Source organism: Anthonomus grandis, chromosome 13, assembly GCF_022605725.1.
Source record: "Anthonomus grandis grandis chromosome 13, icAntGran1.3, whole genome shotgun sequence".
NCBI classification, from domain to species: Eukaryota; Metazoa; Arthropoda; class Insecta; order Coleoptera; family Curculionidae; genus Anthonomus; species Anthonomus grandis.
The window spans coordinates 17533614-17553459 of record NC_065558.1 but is presented as its reverse complement, the minus strand read 5'-3'; the positions used below and the strand labels follow the sequence as shown (position 1 = coordinate 17553459).

Sequence of the window (19846 nt, the reverse complement as noted above, 5' to 3'; positions counted from 1 at the left end):
TTAAAACTGGCGAATAGCAATAAGTTTTTAAAAATTTTTAGACTCGATGTCTATGAGTCTGCTTTATTGGAAATTAGTGCAAGTAATATAAAAACTACAGTAAGTTTAATTTTCATTATCACATTTAGAAAAGAAAATAAAAAAGTAAAATTGGTTACACGAACAATTCATTGCAGATTGCTAACACCAGGAACGTTTTAAACCGTAACATCATGCAGTTTCTAAATTCTATTATATGCAATAGATATTATGGTATATGAAAACTGACAAAATATAAAAAGAACTCCACATAATGTTATATGAATGTGATCAACATTATATAGTCGTTTTTTTTAGGAATTCTAGATTCAATAACCTTAATAAATCACTATAATATTTTGAGTTACCTGTTTCATTGTTACCTATTCTATATATCTTATTTTTTTAATGTTTTACTTCAACTTCTTAAATAGTTTTTCAATAATTTTATATAATAGCCCTATTTTGTATCTTTTTATTGTGAAATTATATTTATCACTTGTTTTATAAACCATCCAAATATAATGGAAAATCGCACTTTTTTAACATCATTGGCTAAAAAAAGCCATAGTGAGGCATTGTAATTCACAATTATTCTTACTAGTTAAATATACTGGAACACTATAATTTTGTTGGAATCAAATTTTTGTTTTACTAATTTCCCCACTCCATAGTTCCTTCCCCCAGAATGATACCCCAAACACATAAAAAGGTGCACAAAAAATACTATTGAAGAAATATCCTTGTTACCATAATATTTTGACCAGAAACTGATGATGGCCAGAAAATGATGGCGCCCTGTATATAAAGGTACCTAACCAAAATGAGGAAAAGGCAAAGGCAAACACAGAATTTATAATCATGACATGGTTGCTAAGTTTTGTAATCAGAAAATAAAGACTTTGCAATTACCTACTTCATGTAAGATAAAAAAAGGGTTGAAGAAGATTTTAGGTATACAGAGACCCTGTTGGAATGTAATACTTAGGTGTGGTTTTATAATATTCAGTGGAAAATAAGTATTTATTGCAATAAAGGTACCACTGTGATAAGTTCCCTGCGCGGCAATAAGCTTTAAACTATAATTTTTTATTTAAATAATTGAAATGATCGTCAAATTTTAATTGCTAAGGTAAAGAAATTTGGAAATAAAAAATCTTTAAAACCTGAATGTTAATGGCAAGAAGCGAAATTTTCCCGGTCTATATCTCTAGTTGATAGCGATCATATTTTTATCAACCATTTTTCCGATCTATAACTACAATCATGTGAGCATTGTGCTATACAGCAAATGCTCTGAGTTCAAATGATTAAGTTCTCCTAAAAAAATCAATATTTAGCAACCAATTCATGAAAATGAAGTATGATAGGCCTTTCAGAACCTTGAGGCACTCCATTAGGAATAATGTTTACCTTATGATTTACCCTTTATAGACACATCCAGAGTGTTCCCACATAAATATTTAAAATCTCTTTAACATTGATAGTTCAATGTCCTTATTTATAAAGCTGAGAAAAAAATATACATTATAAATAAAGAAATGTCAATAATATAGAGTAAAACTAGACTGAAAACTCAATAAAACAATTGAGAATAATAACACAAACAGAACGAAAAAAATAAAATAATAAACAAACGAATGGAAAAAAACTCCTCAAGGGAATAAGATACTTAACCTATCAACAGCTTTTTAACTTGAATTGAAGTGACTATTTCTATATTTTTAATTTCTAGAGACAAATAATTATTATTATTTGTAAGGGATACTTTTGTATCCCATCATAACTAATTGAATTTATTAAATTTTGGGGTTGTATTAAAGTTTGGGATGAGCAATCCTAAGCTCAAGTACCTACTGTTAAATCTTAATAAATTCTTCATGTAATATGCTGCCCTAAATAATGGTGGTTACCCTTACAGCATAACAAGTTAATGCCAATCTTTTCCTCACATTTTAAACATGTTTTTCAAACCTTAATCTATTGCCAACAAAGAAACCAAGAAACTTATAACAATTTTTGCTATTTAAAGTGACATTGTTTAATGTTATATTATTTGCCGAGCACTTATAAGATAATATGATATTGAAGATATTAAATATACTAGCTTGTTGCTATTACACCATTCCATTATCACCTCAATATCACGATCAATGGTGTCCCTTAAAGTATTATTGTCTATTCCTAGCGATAGTATGGATTTATCATCAGCAAATAGTATAAATCCACTAATGCTGATGGTCGCTAGGTCATTAATTTAAGTAAGAAATAGAAGCGGACCAAGCACTGAGCCACAGCATAAAGAAACCAGCAGTCGCACTCCGCTCGAAAATGTAAGCGAACTAATAGCATCCTTAGCCATGCCGCAGCCATGTTCTCCGGATGCCGAGCTCACTGTTTATCGAACTGTGTTCATAGGTGTATCGCCTAGTTCAGCGCCGTACTTAGTGACTATTTTGATAGCGTTTTTACAAAGCGTAGCGTTTTTTATAAAAACTTTTGTGATTTTGATTAAAGTTACTCAAAGAATGGTCTCTTAAATTTATGGTACATACCTAATTAACTTCCTGCACGTATTCTTCTATATCGTCGTTGTTAGATGTAGAAATGCGATGTTTATTTTTGTTTAACTATTTTGTTAATATATGAACTTTATTAATATTAAAAAATAAATATTTGTACTATGTAGGTATTTTTATTTTACAAGATAATAATATCTAAAAAAATGTTTAAGTCCGGCTCTAGCCATGGCAAAAGCCGCGTGGACCGTAGCGAGTGTCAGCGGCATCCCTACTATAAGCAAATATGCCGCGCCTGCCTTAGTAAACATGCACCGAACTCGCTTATTCAAACCAATGTATTTTTAATGAAGTGCGACTGCTGGTTTCTTTATGCTGTGACTGAGCGTTGAGGGATTCTATGCTCACTACTCTGACCTGCTGAGAAATCATTTAGGCGTTAACAAATTGCTTCCTATTACTCAGGTAGGATTAAAGCCGGTCTAAACTTGCATATCTAAAGTCATAACAGGAAAACTTCCTCAACAGCCAAATGCTTTTGAAAAATCGCACAACACTGCCGCAGCCATCTCCCCATAATTTAGCCCAAGGTGCAGTTATTCTAAGAAAGTTAAATATATCACATGTACTTTGAAAGTCAAACTGTGCAATATTCAATTCCTGTTTTGAAGAAGTTCACTCTTACGACTATCTGGAACAATACCTCTGTCAAAAAAGAGATTTATAGCATCTGAGAGAACCTTTAGGACACAATCTTTTTAGGCTTAATTCTTTTAATAAAATAATATCAAGACCTGATGGATTTATATTTGTTTGAATATATTTATTATTTCATCATTTTTCAGGTAACTGATGGGATCAATACTAGAGGAAATCTGAGATGTCGACTTTTTTGTAATTGAGCAATAAAAATTATTAAAAGCATTCACATCGATCTCAAAGCCACCAACCTGACCAATGTAAGTGCCTTTCAATTCATTGACTATTTGCCAAATTTTCCTTGATTTGTTTTTTGATTTATTACCTCTACCATTATAATAGTTCTGTGTTGCATTTTTTAATAATGCATTATTTTGTACCTATTAAAATATGTACTCAGGAATGTAGTAAAAAACAAATTTCTCAGTGTATGCAAATATCTTTTTTTCTATCTAGATTCTTTCTATCTTTCTAATTTTTTGAAGATATTTGTATTTCTATTTTTAAGTTTTATGGTGGCACACACAATCAAATGCTTTTGACAGACTTCATCAATTCAGGTAACTAAGTAGTTTCCTCATAATGACAGCATCTGCAGTAATTTTTTGATGTTGAAAGCCAAACTAATTTTTGTATACCAGTTTGAGGTTAGTAAAGAACTCAATGATGCATATGCTTTTCACTACCTTACTTAGAATGATGAAGAATGAATTAAATCTTAATAGGAAATAAAACTACCTTCTTTATGTATTGGTATTATAGTACCAATATAAATAAAGAAGATACCATTTAGTAAAGAAGAAATTCTCTGCATATGAAAGTGCAGAAACAATGTTTTGTGTCTAAGAATTGGAAGTTTAAAACAATGTATTTTTCCAAACTTGAGTAGCACCCTTGAAAACATAAAAGTTATTATATTAAATATATGTTAATGATCAATATACATAAATTTGTTTCATTGAAAGCTCTATAAAACTTTTGCAGTTTTTTTTAAATCCTTTTTAAAGTAGTGTGGTATATACCATAGTAAATATTTATTCCAACCACGGATGAAATATCAGTGCCATTGCTTACGTCTTTATCTATGATCAGTGCCGCTACGATGTTTTTTCCAAGACACAAAAGTGGTACATATTTGTACCACTAAGCGTTAAACATAACTCTTAACGAAATTTGTTTATTTTTGTTTTTTGTCGTTATTTTTATATGAATGATAATAATAAACATGTTTTTGCCAGGTCTTTTTTGAAGATACGTATTTTGGCACAAAAGTCGTAAATTAGGCTTATTTTTATTGAAAATCTTGTTGTATAACATCTTTTTTTATATAATTTATACACATATACCATAATAAAGTATTTTTTTAGATGGATAAAAAAAATAAATTCAATCTAGAAAATCCCAATGATGTCGAGTATCTTTTATCGGTCATAGATGATGACATGGTCATAAATTCAGAAGCTGAAGGTGATTCAGACGCTGATGACGAATTGCCTCTATCTACATTTGCGAATACTTAAACTCTAATATCTCTACTCTAATACTAAAAAACAATAATATTGTTTTATGATAATTACCCAATGATAAGGGTTTATTTGTTATAATATAAATGGAGATTGGTTTTATCTATTATTAGAATATAACATGATATGAAAAAAGTCTGATGATATACCAAATAATATGTATTTCTTTAAGAATTCACTTTTTTATTTACTGTTTTAACTTTAAATAAATAATAAATGCTATTTTAAGTTTTGGTAAATAAATCAGATACAAGCAAATGCAATATGTTTCATTTATTATAAATAATTTCTTATAATATGTTATGTGGTACACATATGTACCACTAAACATATTGGTTAGTAAGTTTACGGAATGGCTCTCTGGTACAAATATGTTCCACCCCATAACTCAAAATAAAATCAAAAAAACTTTCTTTTCACACTTAAAATTTCTCAAAAGGAACATACTTAGAAGATATTTTTCAAAATTGTCTGTATTAAGTAACTCCCAGAGTTCTGCCCTATAAAGGGTTAAATAAAACAGCTTACTTCACGTAATTATATGTATTCCAAATTGATGGTCAAAACTTTATAAACATTTCATATAGAACAATACTCTTTTAGCATTCAAACATATGTGCTAAAAGCAATACTTAATAACACAAATAAGTAATCTTGTACAAAAATAATAATTATTATTAATAATTAAAACAAAATCAGGCAATATTAAATTGATTAATTATTCTTTTTCTGAACCTCTCTTAGCATGTTTGGCATTTCTGCCTCCACCATGGTTTCCACCCTTACGCTTCTTTGAGTTTTTCTGCTTTTGCCTTTGAGAGGCCATTGCCTCTGAAGTCTTCTTTAAGTATTCCTTTTCTTCATCACCTTCCAGAGCCTTCACCTTTAGTTTGCTCTCTGCAACTTCGACCTCTCCATCTGTCAGTTTTTTAACAAAATCAACTGCATTATTTTCCTTCGAAAATCTGGCATACCCTTCAGTATCACCTTTATTGAAATCAATATAAACAACTTCGAAGCCACTGACTTCTTTTAATTTTTCCTTAATTTCCTCCCTAGTCAAATTTTTTCCTTCAGCGATACCAGTAAATTGCACTACAGCACCATTGGGAAATTGAATTTTCTGAGCCTGCTCATTTACCAATGCCTGTTTCTTTTCCTTATTCTGCTTCTTCCTGTCTTCAATTTCTTTCTTCTTATCACTGTGATAGTCTTGCTGCATTTTCCTAAGAAGCTCGTTGTCTTTAAATTTAACACTTTCAAGTTCAACAAACTTCTTGGCTGTTTCAACATCTTTGAAGACAATAAAGCATGATCCTTTGAATTTGTGGTTTGAATCTGTGCGGCGAATAACTGACTCTGCTGGACCATATTCTTCCATAAAGTTTATGATCTCGTTTAGTTCTGTATCCAGAGGAAAACCTTTGGCGTACGCTGAACGTTCTTGTAACTTTTTAATGTGTTCCTCATTGTTTGCGGGGAGGGGTTTTTCAGGATTCCTCTTGATTTGTGTTTTATCCTCGTTGACAAGCACTAATTTCTCCTCCGACTTTTCTAGGGCTTCAGCGATAACTTTGGAATCTTCCGAAAGACTTGCTAACCTTTTAAACTTAAGCATCACCTCCAGAGGTACCCAACCGTCTTCATTTTCCTTGATTTTTTCTTGTAGGAATTTGTCACGAGGCAAATTTATGTCGCCAAAATAGTAGTGCACTTGTCGGATAATTTTCTGTTCCAGATCGCTGGCCATTTTATTCGGTACTTTACAAAATAAACGTGAAAATAAGAAAAATATTATGGAAAACACGTGAAATGACCGCGAAAAGCGTCTGACCGACTGTCAATGTTTGAGGTTATGAAAGTTGTTTTGTTGCTCACTTTGGGTAATGTATAGAAGAAGATAGACAATTTACATCCCTAGTTTTAGACAGAAACGTGACGTTGTCAAAGTGACTAGTAGATTAAGGCTGGACGCACATTTGCTATTTCCTTTTCATTTCATTAATATTTAATTCAATTTAATAATATTTCCTTATAATAAAAAAAATTAAGAGAACACTTAACAAAACCATGGAGGAACCATGATCTTGGCTAGGCAAACAATTGAAACGATTTTTTGTAATATTGATAAGTATGATAATCTTCTGTTAGAGAATGTTTTTGAATTATCTCTTTCTTTTTGTAAGCGTTTTAATTTATATATTCTTTGTGTTTATAGGCCACCTACAGGAGATATTGCTATGTTTCTGGACAAACTTGATTCTCTTTTATCCCAGTTGTCCCTACACTCTAAGGTTATATTGGCTGGTGACTTTAATATCAACTACACTGATGAAACCTTGCCACGTACTTCTCTTTTAAGTATTTTAAACTCTTACGACTTGAAAATGCACGTTCTTTCTCCCACACGAATAACTTCTTCATCTGCAACTACAATTGACTATTTAGGTACAAATTTTGATGACGTTTTATGCACAGTACTCCCATCTGGTATTTCCGACCATGAAGCTATTCTTGCTAAAATGCTATATAATACTGTATCATCTTCATCTCATTATATGGGAAGAATTTTCAGCAGGAGAAATTTCAATGCTTTTTCTGCTGCTACAGCTTCGGTAAATTGGAATGCACTTCAAACGGCTTCTGACCCACTTACTTTATTTTTTCAAGTTCTGTGTGATAAGATCAATCAGTGCTTTCCTAAAATGAGGCTTAAAACTAAGAAATGAAAACCATGGGTCCGAAAACCAAGAAGCCCTAGAATTTCAGCTAAAAACCTCCGTTTTTTGACTAAATTGTGCAAATATACCACAAATGAAAATATCTTTGTATATCATCAGAAATACCGTAGTCTGTACAGAAAGACAATTAAAGCAGCAAAATCTAATTATTATAGGGATCGCTTAAATATGTCATCAAATAGGCAAAGAGAGTGTTGGTCGATTATTAATGATTTTAGACATTGCCATAGAAAAGTATCTGAACCGGAGTTAAGACCTGACATTTTAAACGACTATTATTGTGAAATACCTAATATCTTGCTCAAGGACATTCGTAGTAACATTGATCCCTTACACTATCTTCAACAAGTGTCGGTTGAGCATTAATTTTTCTTTCATCCTGTCGATATTACCGAAGTAAAAAATGAAATCAAACGCCTAAAAAACCATAAATCATCTGGACCTGATGGGATATCTTCGAGGTTGTTACTCTTTTTGCCTGATTCAGCCTTAAATGCTTTAGTTTCTGCCATAAACAATTCTTTACATATTAGCATTTTTCCTTCATGTTTAAAAGAGGCAGTGATTATCCCTCTTCATAAGGGTGGAGATTTGGATCAGCCTTGTAATTTCCGTCCCATTACTATTTTGTCTACCCTCTCTAAGATAGTTGAAAAACTTGCAAAAAGCAGAATTTCATCCTTTTTACATCATAATGGCATTTTGTCTGCAAATCAGTTTGGATTTCAAGCCGGTATAGGGACTCATGATGCTGTTTTTAGCTTTTTGGAGAGCGTCTATGTGTCCTTGAATTCTGGAGAGTCATCGGCGGCAGAGTTTTGTGATCTATCCAAAGCATTTGACTGTGTGTATCATGGAATACTGTTATCTAAGCTCGATAAATATGGTTTTAGGGGCATAGCGTTGCGATGACTTGAGTCCTATCTATCAAATCGTACTCAGAAGGTTACAGTGTCTGGGCGTTTGTCTGCTTCTAGATCCCTGAAATGCGGCGTTCCCCAGGGTTCAGTGTTGGGACCACTGTTATTTTTACAATATGTGGATGACTTGAGTTCATTGAAACTGCAGGGCAAGGTGGTTCAGTTTGCTGATGATACCACCATACTATGGAGCCATAAAAATTCTGATTATATTAAGACTTGTATCTTTGAAGACCTTCAGATTTTATCAGGGTGGTGTGCTTCCAACAGGCTCGTGTTTAATGTTAGAAAGACGTTTATTATGGGGTTTAAGTGCGATGTTCAGGGCCTGATGTTTGACGAAAATTCCCTCTTGCAGAATAAAGAGTGCTGCAAGTTCCTAGGAATTACCATTGATGGTCGCCTTCGGTTTGAAGATCATATTTTACATTTAGCTGGGAAATTATCTTCTGGATGTTTCGCAGTAAGAATGGCAAAACAAGAGCTGGGAGGGGTGGTTGCACGTTCAGTGTACTTTTCACTTATTGAATCTCATATTCGGTATGGCTTGCCTGTTTGTGGTTTAACCAATAAGAGGCTACTTAACATTGTCTTTGTTATTCAAAAAAAAGCAGTTAGATACTTGTGTTCTGCTAAGTTAAGAGATTCTTGCAAACCCCTCTTCATTTTTGAAATAAATCCTAACTCTTTTTTCAATCTTTATCTTAGAAACAGCTGCTCTTATTCACAAAATTCCCAAACTACCCTCTGACAATGGCCATTTGACTCGTCGTGTAAATGATGTTCCCCTACCTATTCCTACGTCTTCCCTTACCAAAAACTCATTAATTTACATAAGTAAAAAAATTTACAATCTTGTTCCTCTATGTGTTAGACATATATCGGATGTTAAGAAATTTAAAAGAGAATTAAAGACGCTTTTATTGGCTAAGGCATATTATAACGTGGATGACTTTTTTAATGATAGGTTTTAACCTTGGACATGTTGGAAAGTTTTTTTCTCTAGTTTTGTCAACAAGTTTACCTTTATTTGGTAATTGATTGTTTTATTTAGTTATCTTTAATTCAAGTTTTGTCTTCTTGTGTTTAATTTTGTTCATTGTTTTATCAATTTTTGAAATTGTATTTTTGTTTTGTTTTTTTAGCTTGTAGGATGCTTGTACACAAGATTATTCTTACGTAATATAGCCCATTTTCTTTCTTTCTTTCTTTCACACTATTGCCATATAGTCGCAAAAATATGTGTGCATTATAACTGCAATAGACCCGCGTCTATTGCAGTGAAGAAATAGTTAGCACGAAGTAGCCATCAACTACATTACTACATCCAGTGTTTTTTTTTAATTATAAAGCCGCGTCCCAACTATATAACAAAACCTGTTAATTAATAAAGTTATATAACTTGTTAGATAAATTCAAGTAAAAAGTTATATAATGTTATACAACAATTTTTTTGCTATATAGCATATTTTATGTTATCCATTAGGTGTCGGTAAAGATCAAAGAAAGTTATAAATCTTTGTTTTATAATACGCCGCGACTTGTCCACACTTGTGTTATTAAACAGAACAGCGGCGTCTAAATTTAGTACTAGCGAAACTCTTACTTTGCACATACTGATGATTTTTCCTAATTTTTTACCGCCAATCTTTCTTTTACTAGTATTGCATCTCGAAATGTGTCTTGCTTACTTATTTTGTGTCATCCCCAGGAAATTTTTAAAACTACCATCACATTTAATGTATCCTGTTAATCATCTCCTGTCATCCATTGCTAAATCCTTTAAAAGAGTTGTTTCACTATATGTTTGTCGAGCTTTTAACGATGGCCGTACCCAAAATCTTTGTGTAGTTTCTTCGTCGCCTACAAAAAATGACGCAAGCTACTGATGCCAAAAATATATCCTCTATGTTTGAGGTAATGTTAAATAATACAGCTGCCATGTAGTAAAACGTACATTCATTTTATTTACACTTGATTTGTTACATAGTTCTTATGTCTCTGCTATTTTATGACAAGTTATACAGGGTGTCCCATAATCAATTGGACATTGGTCAATGTAGGATACCTGACAAGAAAATAAACCGTTTGAGCTCAATATCGTTATATCAAAATGTTATTGGTTTTCCTTCTACAGGGTGTTAAAACTAATTTTTTACCAAACATTTATTGAAATATTTTGGAATCCACTGGACAGATTAACCTAAAATTTGGCGTACTCTTATTATTTGGGATGAGGAACACGAATATGATATCTATTTTGCCATTGCCACTAGATGGCGCCACATACAAAAACATTGAGTGATTAAAAAGGTCATAACTTTTTTGACCTCCCTGTACGTACATTTGCGAGTAAAAATAATAAAACAGCATTTAATTCTAGTCAAAAAAGGTATACTTCTTTGATCTCATTAAATCATCTCACTAAAAACTAGGCTATAAAACTTTAAGGCTATAAAACTTTCTGGACAGTTCGATTGCACGGAATCATCAAGAAAAGTTTGTTGGAATGTTAAACGGTTACTGGAGTGTAGAGTAGATAACAGTACATTTTCCTTCCATGGATGGAATTTGGATGAATGAACCATTTGACTGGACATTACTTGGAGACAGTTGAAGTAGACAAACTTCTAGTGTGAAAGGTCTCTGAACTTGCAACTTGAATTTCATTACGAACAAATTGGTCACCTGAAAATTATTTTCTTGATCTTGGGAAAAACGCAGTGTTCTAAGAGAACCTGATGTTCTAGAGGAGACCATCGAATTGCATCAAACCTAGGCCTTAACTCAGAAGAATCATCAGGGTTATTACAATTTGAGGTCAAAAAATGATCGGAACAAACTTTAAAGCTGTTGCAATCTTTTAATGGACTGACCTGGCATACCTCCATCAATGCTTTCTTTAACGTAGGGATTATAGTAAATGCGAAAAATGGTTTATTTTTATACGTGCCTAGACCATTAATAGCATAGATATTCTTAGATTCAGGAAAATTTCAGCAAAATTTTAAATAAATATATATCTAAGTAAATTTTATTACAGTCAAGAAGCAGTGGAGAAAGTAATAAAAACATTCCAAATTAAAAAAAAAAACATTTTTAAATCAGAGACCTACAAAAGTGAACCCTCAAATAAAAAATAATTTTTAAATATCTCAATATTCTTGATGTTTTTTCCATTGATTTAGCCCATTTTGTCTCCACCAAGGAATGTCTAGAAAACTTACGCCATTCCAAATTCTATGCCTTTTCACAAAAAATAGACTTGAACGTAGAAATTACGATAAATAAAAAGTCATTAATTTCAACGTTATTTGCCAAATTTTCCAACGTTTCTTGACCGACGAGGCCATTCCAAAACCAAAAATAAAAAGAAGAAATTCCTGGATAAGGAGACTGGAAAACTATGAATTGTGAAAATAAATGGCGTGTTTTAGAAAGGGTCTTTAAAAAATATATAGCCAACTTAAATCAAACCGAGGCTGGCAGGAAAGATTTTGAATATGCCGAGAGAATGACAGAAATCTTAGGGAAGAAAAAAAAAATCAGTTGGAGATTCTTCTAGCAGCAGATTCAGTGGATATAATGTCTACTGTATCAAAAGATCCACAGTCTAGTTGTTCGTCTTTAATTCAGACAGAAGAGAAAGTAGCAAAAGAAGCCACCAATAAAAAGAAAATAACTATTACAGCTTCTTATCGGACTAGAACTTTAAGGAGTCTTTAAGAGTTTATTAAAAGAAATTCGAAAAGACCGACAAACTTATTACAAAGATTAGAACAGGAGAATAAAAAATTTAAAAAAAGTACCGTAAAATGTGGTAAATAGAAACAGTTTCGGACCTTTCCTACTTTGTTGCTAACATGGTAACATGGTAGTCACCTTTTTCACAACAAAAAATAAGGAATCTACAGGTCTCGACTTGTAGATCAAAAAGCGCATAATAGATTTTTTTTAACTAGAGGTTTTTCCACAAAAAAAAATAAAAACGCTCTTTTTCTATTCACCCTTAATGTAGGGTGAATAGAAACACCCATTTAAATTGGTCAAATTTGCTATTCTACCCACACGAGGACGAATAGGAACACCTGAAAAAAATTTTGAATTGATAAAAAAATATAAATACACAAAAAAAAACTGACAAAAACACCAATTTTACAAAAAAAAAACATTTATTTCTATAGAAATGTAACAAGTTTAAACATATTATTTAAATTAAACAACTTTGATGCAAATTAAATTTTAAAATGTCTCTTCTTGACGTAGATGCTTCTATCTCGTCATGAACTGGGAAAACCTCTCCAACAACCTGGTTAAAATGAAAGGTGGAAACATCCGGAACTTTTGAAAATCCATAAATATATCCTGACGAGTGTTTTGTGGACCGACTTCTTAAGAAAGTAATTCAATGTCAATGTCATTTTCTGTAATATTAATGACTTGTCCGATAAAATATTTATTTCTTTGTCTATTTGGATATTTTGTTGGAAAACACACCAGGAGCCAAGTTCCTTCATCTATTAAATCAAGCGAAATAGGAGAAAGACATCGAAACAATTTACCCTCAAAGCAGACTGATGCTGATGAATTATTTGTATCCAACTTATTCTCGGACTTATCGGTGAAACTTGGTAGTGAAGTGTCCATTTCTGAGTCTGCATCTGAAGAATGATGATCTTTTTCCATTTCAGAGTTTTCACTTGAAGAATGATCTTGAGCTTTTTCCATTATTGGCATAAAATTACTAAGGGACAAACTCATTTCCGGGTCTGAATCTTCATCTAAGGTTTCCATACGTCTTTCCAAATCATTATTTTCTTGATCGTCTTTAACCAACGTGCTTTCAAAATCTGCACTTGTAACGCTTTTGCCAGCAGGAACTTGAATTTTACGACGTCGACTCTTCACATTTTGACCATCGCCATATCTCATTGTTCGTAGAAGGTTTACCAAAGAGTTATTAAGTCCTTCTTCAATGTTCTGATTCTCATCATTTGTCTCGTCAAGATTTTGAAGGCGTCCCAAGACTTGATCCCTATCTAGTGGAAAAATTCCACACTTTCTAAACCCAGATTGAAGTTTTTTTCCAGCATTAGGCTCAATAGCCTTTAACAAGTCATTTAGCAAGAAAGGGAATCTGTCCTTTGGAACCGTGCAATGCTTTGAACCAGCCCCCATTTTCCATTTTTCAAGGATCTGTCGCCAAGCTGTTTTAAGAGGCCGGAAAAATGCCACGTCCAGAGGCTGGGTCAGATGAGTAGAGTTAGCCGGGACGAAGATAAGTGAAATATTATTTTCTTCGCAAAGAGATACCGTACTTGCAGAAAAATGTGAACTCAGATTGTCGCCAATTAAGTACTTCTTTCCCGGTAGATCTTTTACTGCAAGTATGACAGTTCTCTCTACCCAATCTGAGAAAGAAATCGCATTAAACCAACCTGATGGACTTCTATTAAATCTGACGTCCTTTGGTCCTCCAAGATGTATACAAATTTTCAGCTTTGTAAACCACGTATGGTGAGAACAATTTTCCATCAGCTGAAGCAGCGTACATAATAGAAACGGCTGACTTCGACGTATTGCAAATACGTTCTGGATAGCGACAGCCCCTTTTCGAGATTACTTTCTTTCTACCCGGATCGTCACTTAAATTTGTTTCGTCGTAATTTATTATGTTTGATGGCGGTACATTTTTCAACTCTGTGGCTAAATTGTCAAAATAAGCATTGATAGTATTGGGAGAAACAGCAGCTCTTGAGCGCTTGATGTTTTGGCAGATTCTAGATCTTAATTCATTTTTGTGACATTTTAAAAAAGAATAGACAAAGTCTCTGCCAGGGATATTATCTTTCAATCTCGTTATTGTTTTACCTCTACTGTCTAGGTAATTTTTTATCATCATCCTGACGTCCAAATGGTCAAGTGGATACCCCCAATCGAAACAAACTATTAGTTGATGGACTAAAATATCTTCTTCTTGTTTGGTTAGGGCTGTTTGTCCTCCATGACGCTATAGATTTCGGTTTTTGTAGTCCCGATAAAGCACAGAATAATGAATGTTGTATGTTTCGTGAGCCACTCTATAACTCATCCCGTTGTCAATTGAAGCAAGGGCTATTTTTTAAGACAAGCAATTTCTGAAATAGGCAATGTAAACCAGACACCTTACAGCTACTTTAACCAAAAACTCAATGTCTTACTTGTTTTTAGTTAACCACTGTAAATAAAGTTTTGCTAGTGATGAAAAAATCACGTGTTCACTCCGACCCGACGGATGGTTGGTACTGCAATCAGGGCTGCCCACATAAAACATCTTTGGCCTGTTAAAGTAGTTATGGCGACATCTGTTGACCGTTTGAGAACAAATTTGAAGCGTTGGGAGGTTTAATTCCGATGTTGATTTTTTTTTAAAGAAGTTTCCCGTTTTTGTTGCTATTCACACAGCAGTTTCTATTCACCCCATTTCACGGTAAGAAAAAATAAGTTATTGTAGCTAGAGGTAAGAACGAGCCTGAGAAGTTTGAACTGGTTTAGAAAGAAAGGAAAGGACAAATAACACCTTAAGATGACTGCCACCAAAAATTCCGCTGTTATTAAAACGGTCGGATGTATCGGGCGTACACAGCTGAAAACGGTGCCACTCTGAAGGCAGCCTTAGTCGAAAAATGGGGGGCGTCATGGAGAAATTGCCTAGAATTTTCAGGCTTTCATCTGACAGGTGACGGCTGTCAGACTACGAATGCAATGACAATTTTTTGGCACAGATCCGTACTTCAATATTTATAAATTTGATTGAATTTTTTTTTATTATACCATTGTTTTGATGTATGTTTCGCATATAAAAAAGATTTTTTTTATCTAAATTATTCTAAAACGTAAAAGGCTTTATTTAAATTAATAAAGTTACACAAATAAGTAAAAATATGCATAATTAAATTATCAGAAATGACGCTCCGACCCTGTGCTAATTAAATGCAAAACTACGTCAGGTGGCCCATACAGAGTGACCAAAAAAGAAAAACAAATTAAGAAAATTGCCACTGCCAGCTCACCTGCCTTAAATTTTCCTTTTCTATTATGTGCACGCAATATTTAATCAAAGTGGAGGGATTCGATTAAGTTTCTCAGCGTGACCACGTCGCCGCGCCTCCGCTCCGCTATTATTATGTTTTCATGCCTTCCAAGTAAACATACCTAATTAGCCTTTTATTATTTTAGTTATATTTGCTTTTAACTGATTATGTGCCTTCGAATATACTAACCATGTCCGAGGAATCTCCAAAGAAGATCGAGGAGGGACACGGAAATACCGTGGCTCCCGAGCCCGAACCGGTTCCAAAAACTTGGGTAAAATTCGACGATGAGACTGAAGTGAAGCCTCAAACCAGCACCCCCGATATTAGTCCCATAAAACTTGATAAACCACCTCAAAAAGTATTAAACAAACCTAAAGAGAGGGCTGCAGATGATTCTCCGGCAGTTATCAGTACAGAGAGTGTGCAAGTTAACTTAGAAAGGAGCCTCAGTAGGTCTATGAATGAGAGCACAACTGGTAATGTGGCTGTGTTAGATCCAAAGCCATTGAGGAATGTTGAGCTGCCTGTAGCTACTGTTGAGCCTATAAGACAGGGCTTTGGTAAGTTTATTGTTATTGTATTCAATACAGCAGGAGGGATATTTAAGGTCTCATTTATTATTTAAATTAAAAATGGATTATTGCCTTAATGTTTGCAAGAATGACTAATCCACAGGCACATATAATGTTAAATCATGTGACATTTGCAGCATAGATTTTGCTTGATTGTCTCTAATGCAAAAGCTTCTTTTTCATATTGGCTTTTTCAGTGTCTATAAATATGTTTTAGAATAGAATGAATTAAATTACTATTTTAGCTACTTTATAATTAATAAGTAATTTTAAATCATAATTACACATTCATACAATTCCATTAAAAATAGATGTAAGAAGGGGCTTAAATATGTGAGGTTTTGAATTACAAACTGCAAAAGACACTCAATGAAGATATATTTATTGCATAGGTCCAAAAATTTAATCATCTGCTAAGAAGTGTTACTAAATGGATTGTTAATTATAATTATGAAATTGTTTATTTATTTAATTTTCATTATTTATATATTTAGCCTCCTTTAAAACACAAAATACTTGTTATTACATTAAAAGAGTGCTTACTACTGATAAAAATTAATGCCTAATACCTAGATAAATACCTAGATAAAAAACCTAGACAAAATAAAACAAGTAAAAAAAAATAATAAGTATAATTTCCAAAAAACAGTGTAACTGTTAATTTTTGTTTAAACCATTTTATATATTAATCTAATTCTTTAAAAACAAAGTTTCTTAACTATTTAATCAAACAATTAAAAATTATTGAACTGTATATTACTATTTAATTCACAGCCATCCTGTATAAATAATATTCATTTGAAAAGAATCATAGTCTAGCATTCTTTGTACGCGTTCTTCGTTTTTTTTTGGGTACATTTTTTTGGGTTTTTCGCTCACGGTAAATTGCCCAGCATCAGTTTCCAAGCCATTTCAATTAATTTGTGCAGATTTGTTTGGTCCTCTTCCAAGATCAACTTCAGGTTATGCACATATTTTGGTTGTTGTGTGTTGTTTTACAAAGTTTCCATTAATTTTTCGCTTGAGAGCAGCAACTAGTGCTTCAATTTGTTGTTTAATTTAGGATTACATTATTTTATTATTTGGTTGCCCTTCAGCAATAATTGTGCTCAGTTTAGGTTCCACATGTTTCAAAACTTGATGAAAAACCTTAATGATGAAAAAACTTGATGATAAACCTTGTACCAACCTCAAGCAAAGCCTACCGAGTGTATCAACAGAATTATGAAAACTATGCTTATGTCTATTGTATCTGAAAACCATCGCTTATGGGATAAACATTTAAATCGTATTGGAGCGGCAATTCGTGTTTCAGTTCATGAGATGACTGGATATTCTCCTAACTTTATGGTCTTTGGTAGGGAACTTCTGATCAAAAATGAATCAATAGATACGGTAGACTCTCCTATCTCTTTTGATAGATCAAATTGACCAAGTGAGTATTCTAAGCTCTTACATGATATCTTTAAGGAAGTTAAACAAAAATTAGTTAAGGCTTATGAAGTAAATAAAAAAGTTTATGATTTAAGGAGTCGGCCAGAAGAACTTTTGCCAAATAATTTAGTGTAGCGTCAAAATTATGTCTTATCTGACACGTCAAGATATTTTACGGCTAAACTAGCTCCTCGATTTATAGGACCTTTTGTTGTTGCTAAAAAATTAAGTCCTTGGACTTATGAGTTAAAAAATGATGACGGAAAGTCTTGTGGAGTATGGCACATAAAAGATTTAAAGATATTAATTGTACATTTTATTGACACTAAAGAATAATTTTATTACATAATAGCTTGCTTCTAAAATTTTATTACAACAAATTAAATAATTAAATAAGTACTCTAAATTTAAATTAAATATTTATTTTTAAATTTATGACAAAAGTTACATGGGTACTGGGGTATTTTAGGGTTGAAGGATAGGGTGAAAAAAAAGACCCAAAGCAGTTCTATTCTTCCTTGTTGGTCTCCGGTTTCCAGATTGGATGAAAGTTAGTTGATATGATAAAGCTCCAGATATGTCCAGTTGTTTGATAGTGTCCTCGATTCCTTGAGTCGGTTGTGGTGTCCCAGGCTCCCAGATAAGTCGTTTTTTTGTAAATTTGGTGCAGCCTGAATGCTGAAAACAAAAGATTAATATATATTTTTTTTTTGTAATTTAAATTAAGGCTAAATTGAAAACTTACCTATTTTTACTTACCGTGTCCAAAGTGTAATTTTTGCAAGTATTTATTTTATTCAAAAGTAGTGCTTAAAGTATTACTTATCGACACAAAAGGGGTGAACACAGTTTTTTATTTTTTTATATCGGCAGAAGTGTAAACCAAATTGTGATCACAATAAGGTGGTATAATCTTCGTTGTATTTTTTTTAAGCTTTATTAAGTGCTAATAGCTCGTTTTTTTGTAGTGTTGATGTTTTCATAACCTTACGGTTCTTCCCCCAATTAAAGTTATATATGTAATTAACAACCTAAATTTGAATTAAATTTACCTGTCATTTGAAAATAAATTTTAAAGCTTTTATTTGACCCTAATTTCCAGAGGCAGAGCTTTTACAGGACTTATAATTCGTAGATACTTGGGTCTTTATTTTGTGCAGTAGTTTTTATAGTAAGTATTGTGTGGCCCTTTACTTAAATTCTATAGGGGTGTTTTAAGGGTAATTTGGTCACTGGCGCCCCTGAGCTTTATTTTATTTACTTCCTTTGTTTTAAAGAACTTGCACGACCACTCTCCGCGAGATAGGCTAGCCCAGCACTCTTTTCTTGTCCACCCTTTTTTATTGCATTTTATGTTGACCTATGGTTAAATATATGAGTGGCAACAGCTTTTGCAGAAGAGAATTTGTTTTAAAAGCATCTTTTATATATTTCACAGAAGAATTTAAAAAGCCTATATAACACTTAATTATCACATGATTACATTCTTCTAACATCTTCTTTATAGGTTAACAATCAGTCTTATTAGTAGAGAACAGTCTATTGTTATTTAGCCTTAGAGGTATTTTTGGAACATGAAATTTAATATTATTTTAAAAAAAGCACTCTTTATATTTAATGTGATTTACAACATAATAGATAAAACTACAGGGTTTGAAATTTTGTATTGGTTCTCTATGTATTGTGTTTTTCCAGTGATAGTTAAAACATGACATATAAAAGTATTTAGAAACAGTTTGTTATCATCAAACCATTGACTTCAAATCACATTGCAGCATCTTCAAGTCCTGAAGATTTGAGATTTCTCAAAAAATATTAAAATTATCTGCAAATAATATAATTTGCTTTAAATAATATTTGAAACCCTAGTATTTATAGGGGGAATTATTTTAAATACAGTGTGATACAGTTAAATATCAAATAAGAATTTATCTGTCTCTCTTCTTCTGGCTCAGGTTGTGCCTGGCTCTCAAACCTCATTGATTGACAAGCTACTCTTTGTCTCTCTCTTAATTTATAGTGCTGTGATATACTAATATTACACCTGGTGGCGCTATTTTGTGTCAACAGTTAGTATTTTACAAAACACAACATAAAAATCAAAAAAATCAAATATATTTATTTGAATTTGAATAAACAATGTAGGTTTTAGGAGTCTGGACCTGTGATCTACACGAGTAAAGAACAAATAAAGGTTAAACAAATCACATTATACTCACCTGGTAAGAAGTTGAAAAGATTAAAATAATCAATTATTTTACTTAATTTTTTCCTTGGATTTGATTAATTCTTTGTTATAGTTTAATTTTATTTTTATGTAAGAAATTGGTGAGCAATAAAAGAG

The 19846-nt window shown here is 32.5% G+C and overlaps 2 protein-coding genes and 1 long non-coding RNA gene across 6 annotated transcripts in view; 2 read left to right on the top strand and 1 right to left on the bottom strand.

Annotated features, from left to right (window-relative positions):
• The first annotated feature begins 2642 nt into the window (after nt 1-2642).
• LOC126743481 (uncharacterized) lies at nt 2643-4958 on the top strand. The gene is made up of 3 exons (XR_007662886.1): nt 2643-3002; nt 3383-3496; nt 4604-4958. It is a non-coding gene; the product is annotated as an uncharacterized LOC126743481 (long non-coding RNA).
• Nucleotides 4959-5287: 329 nt separating this feature from the next.
• Nucleotides 5288-6623, bottom strand: LOC126743694 (la protein homolog). The gene has a single exon (XM_050450906.1). It carries the CDS (start codon nt 6507-6509, stop codon nt 5478-5480), a length of 1032 nt encoding a protein of 343 aa, XP_050306863.1. The 5' UTR covers nt 6510-6623; the 3' UTR covers nt 5288-5477.
• An 8776-nt stretch (nt 6624-15399) lies between these two features.
• The window catches only part of LOC126743535 (uncharacterized), a 42371-nt gene continuing 37924 nt past the window's right edge, over nt 15400-19846 (top strand). The window contains exon 1 of one of the 4 annotated variants that reach the window (XM_050450667.1): nt 15400-16056. In XM_050450667.1, coding sequence (XP_050306624.1) covers nt 15684-16056 — 373 coding nt within the window. In that variant the 5' untranslated portion in view covers nt 15400-15683. The remainder of the gene's footprint in view (nt 16057-19846) is intronic. The other 3 variants (XM_050450668.1, XM_050450669.1, XM_050450666.1) reach the window with 3 other exon arrangements.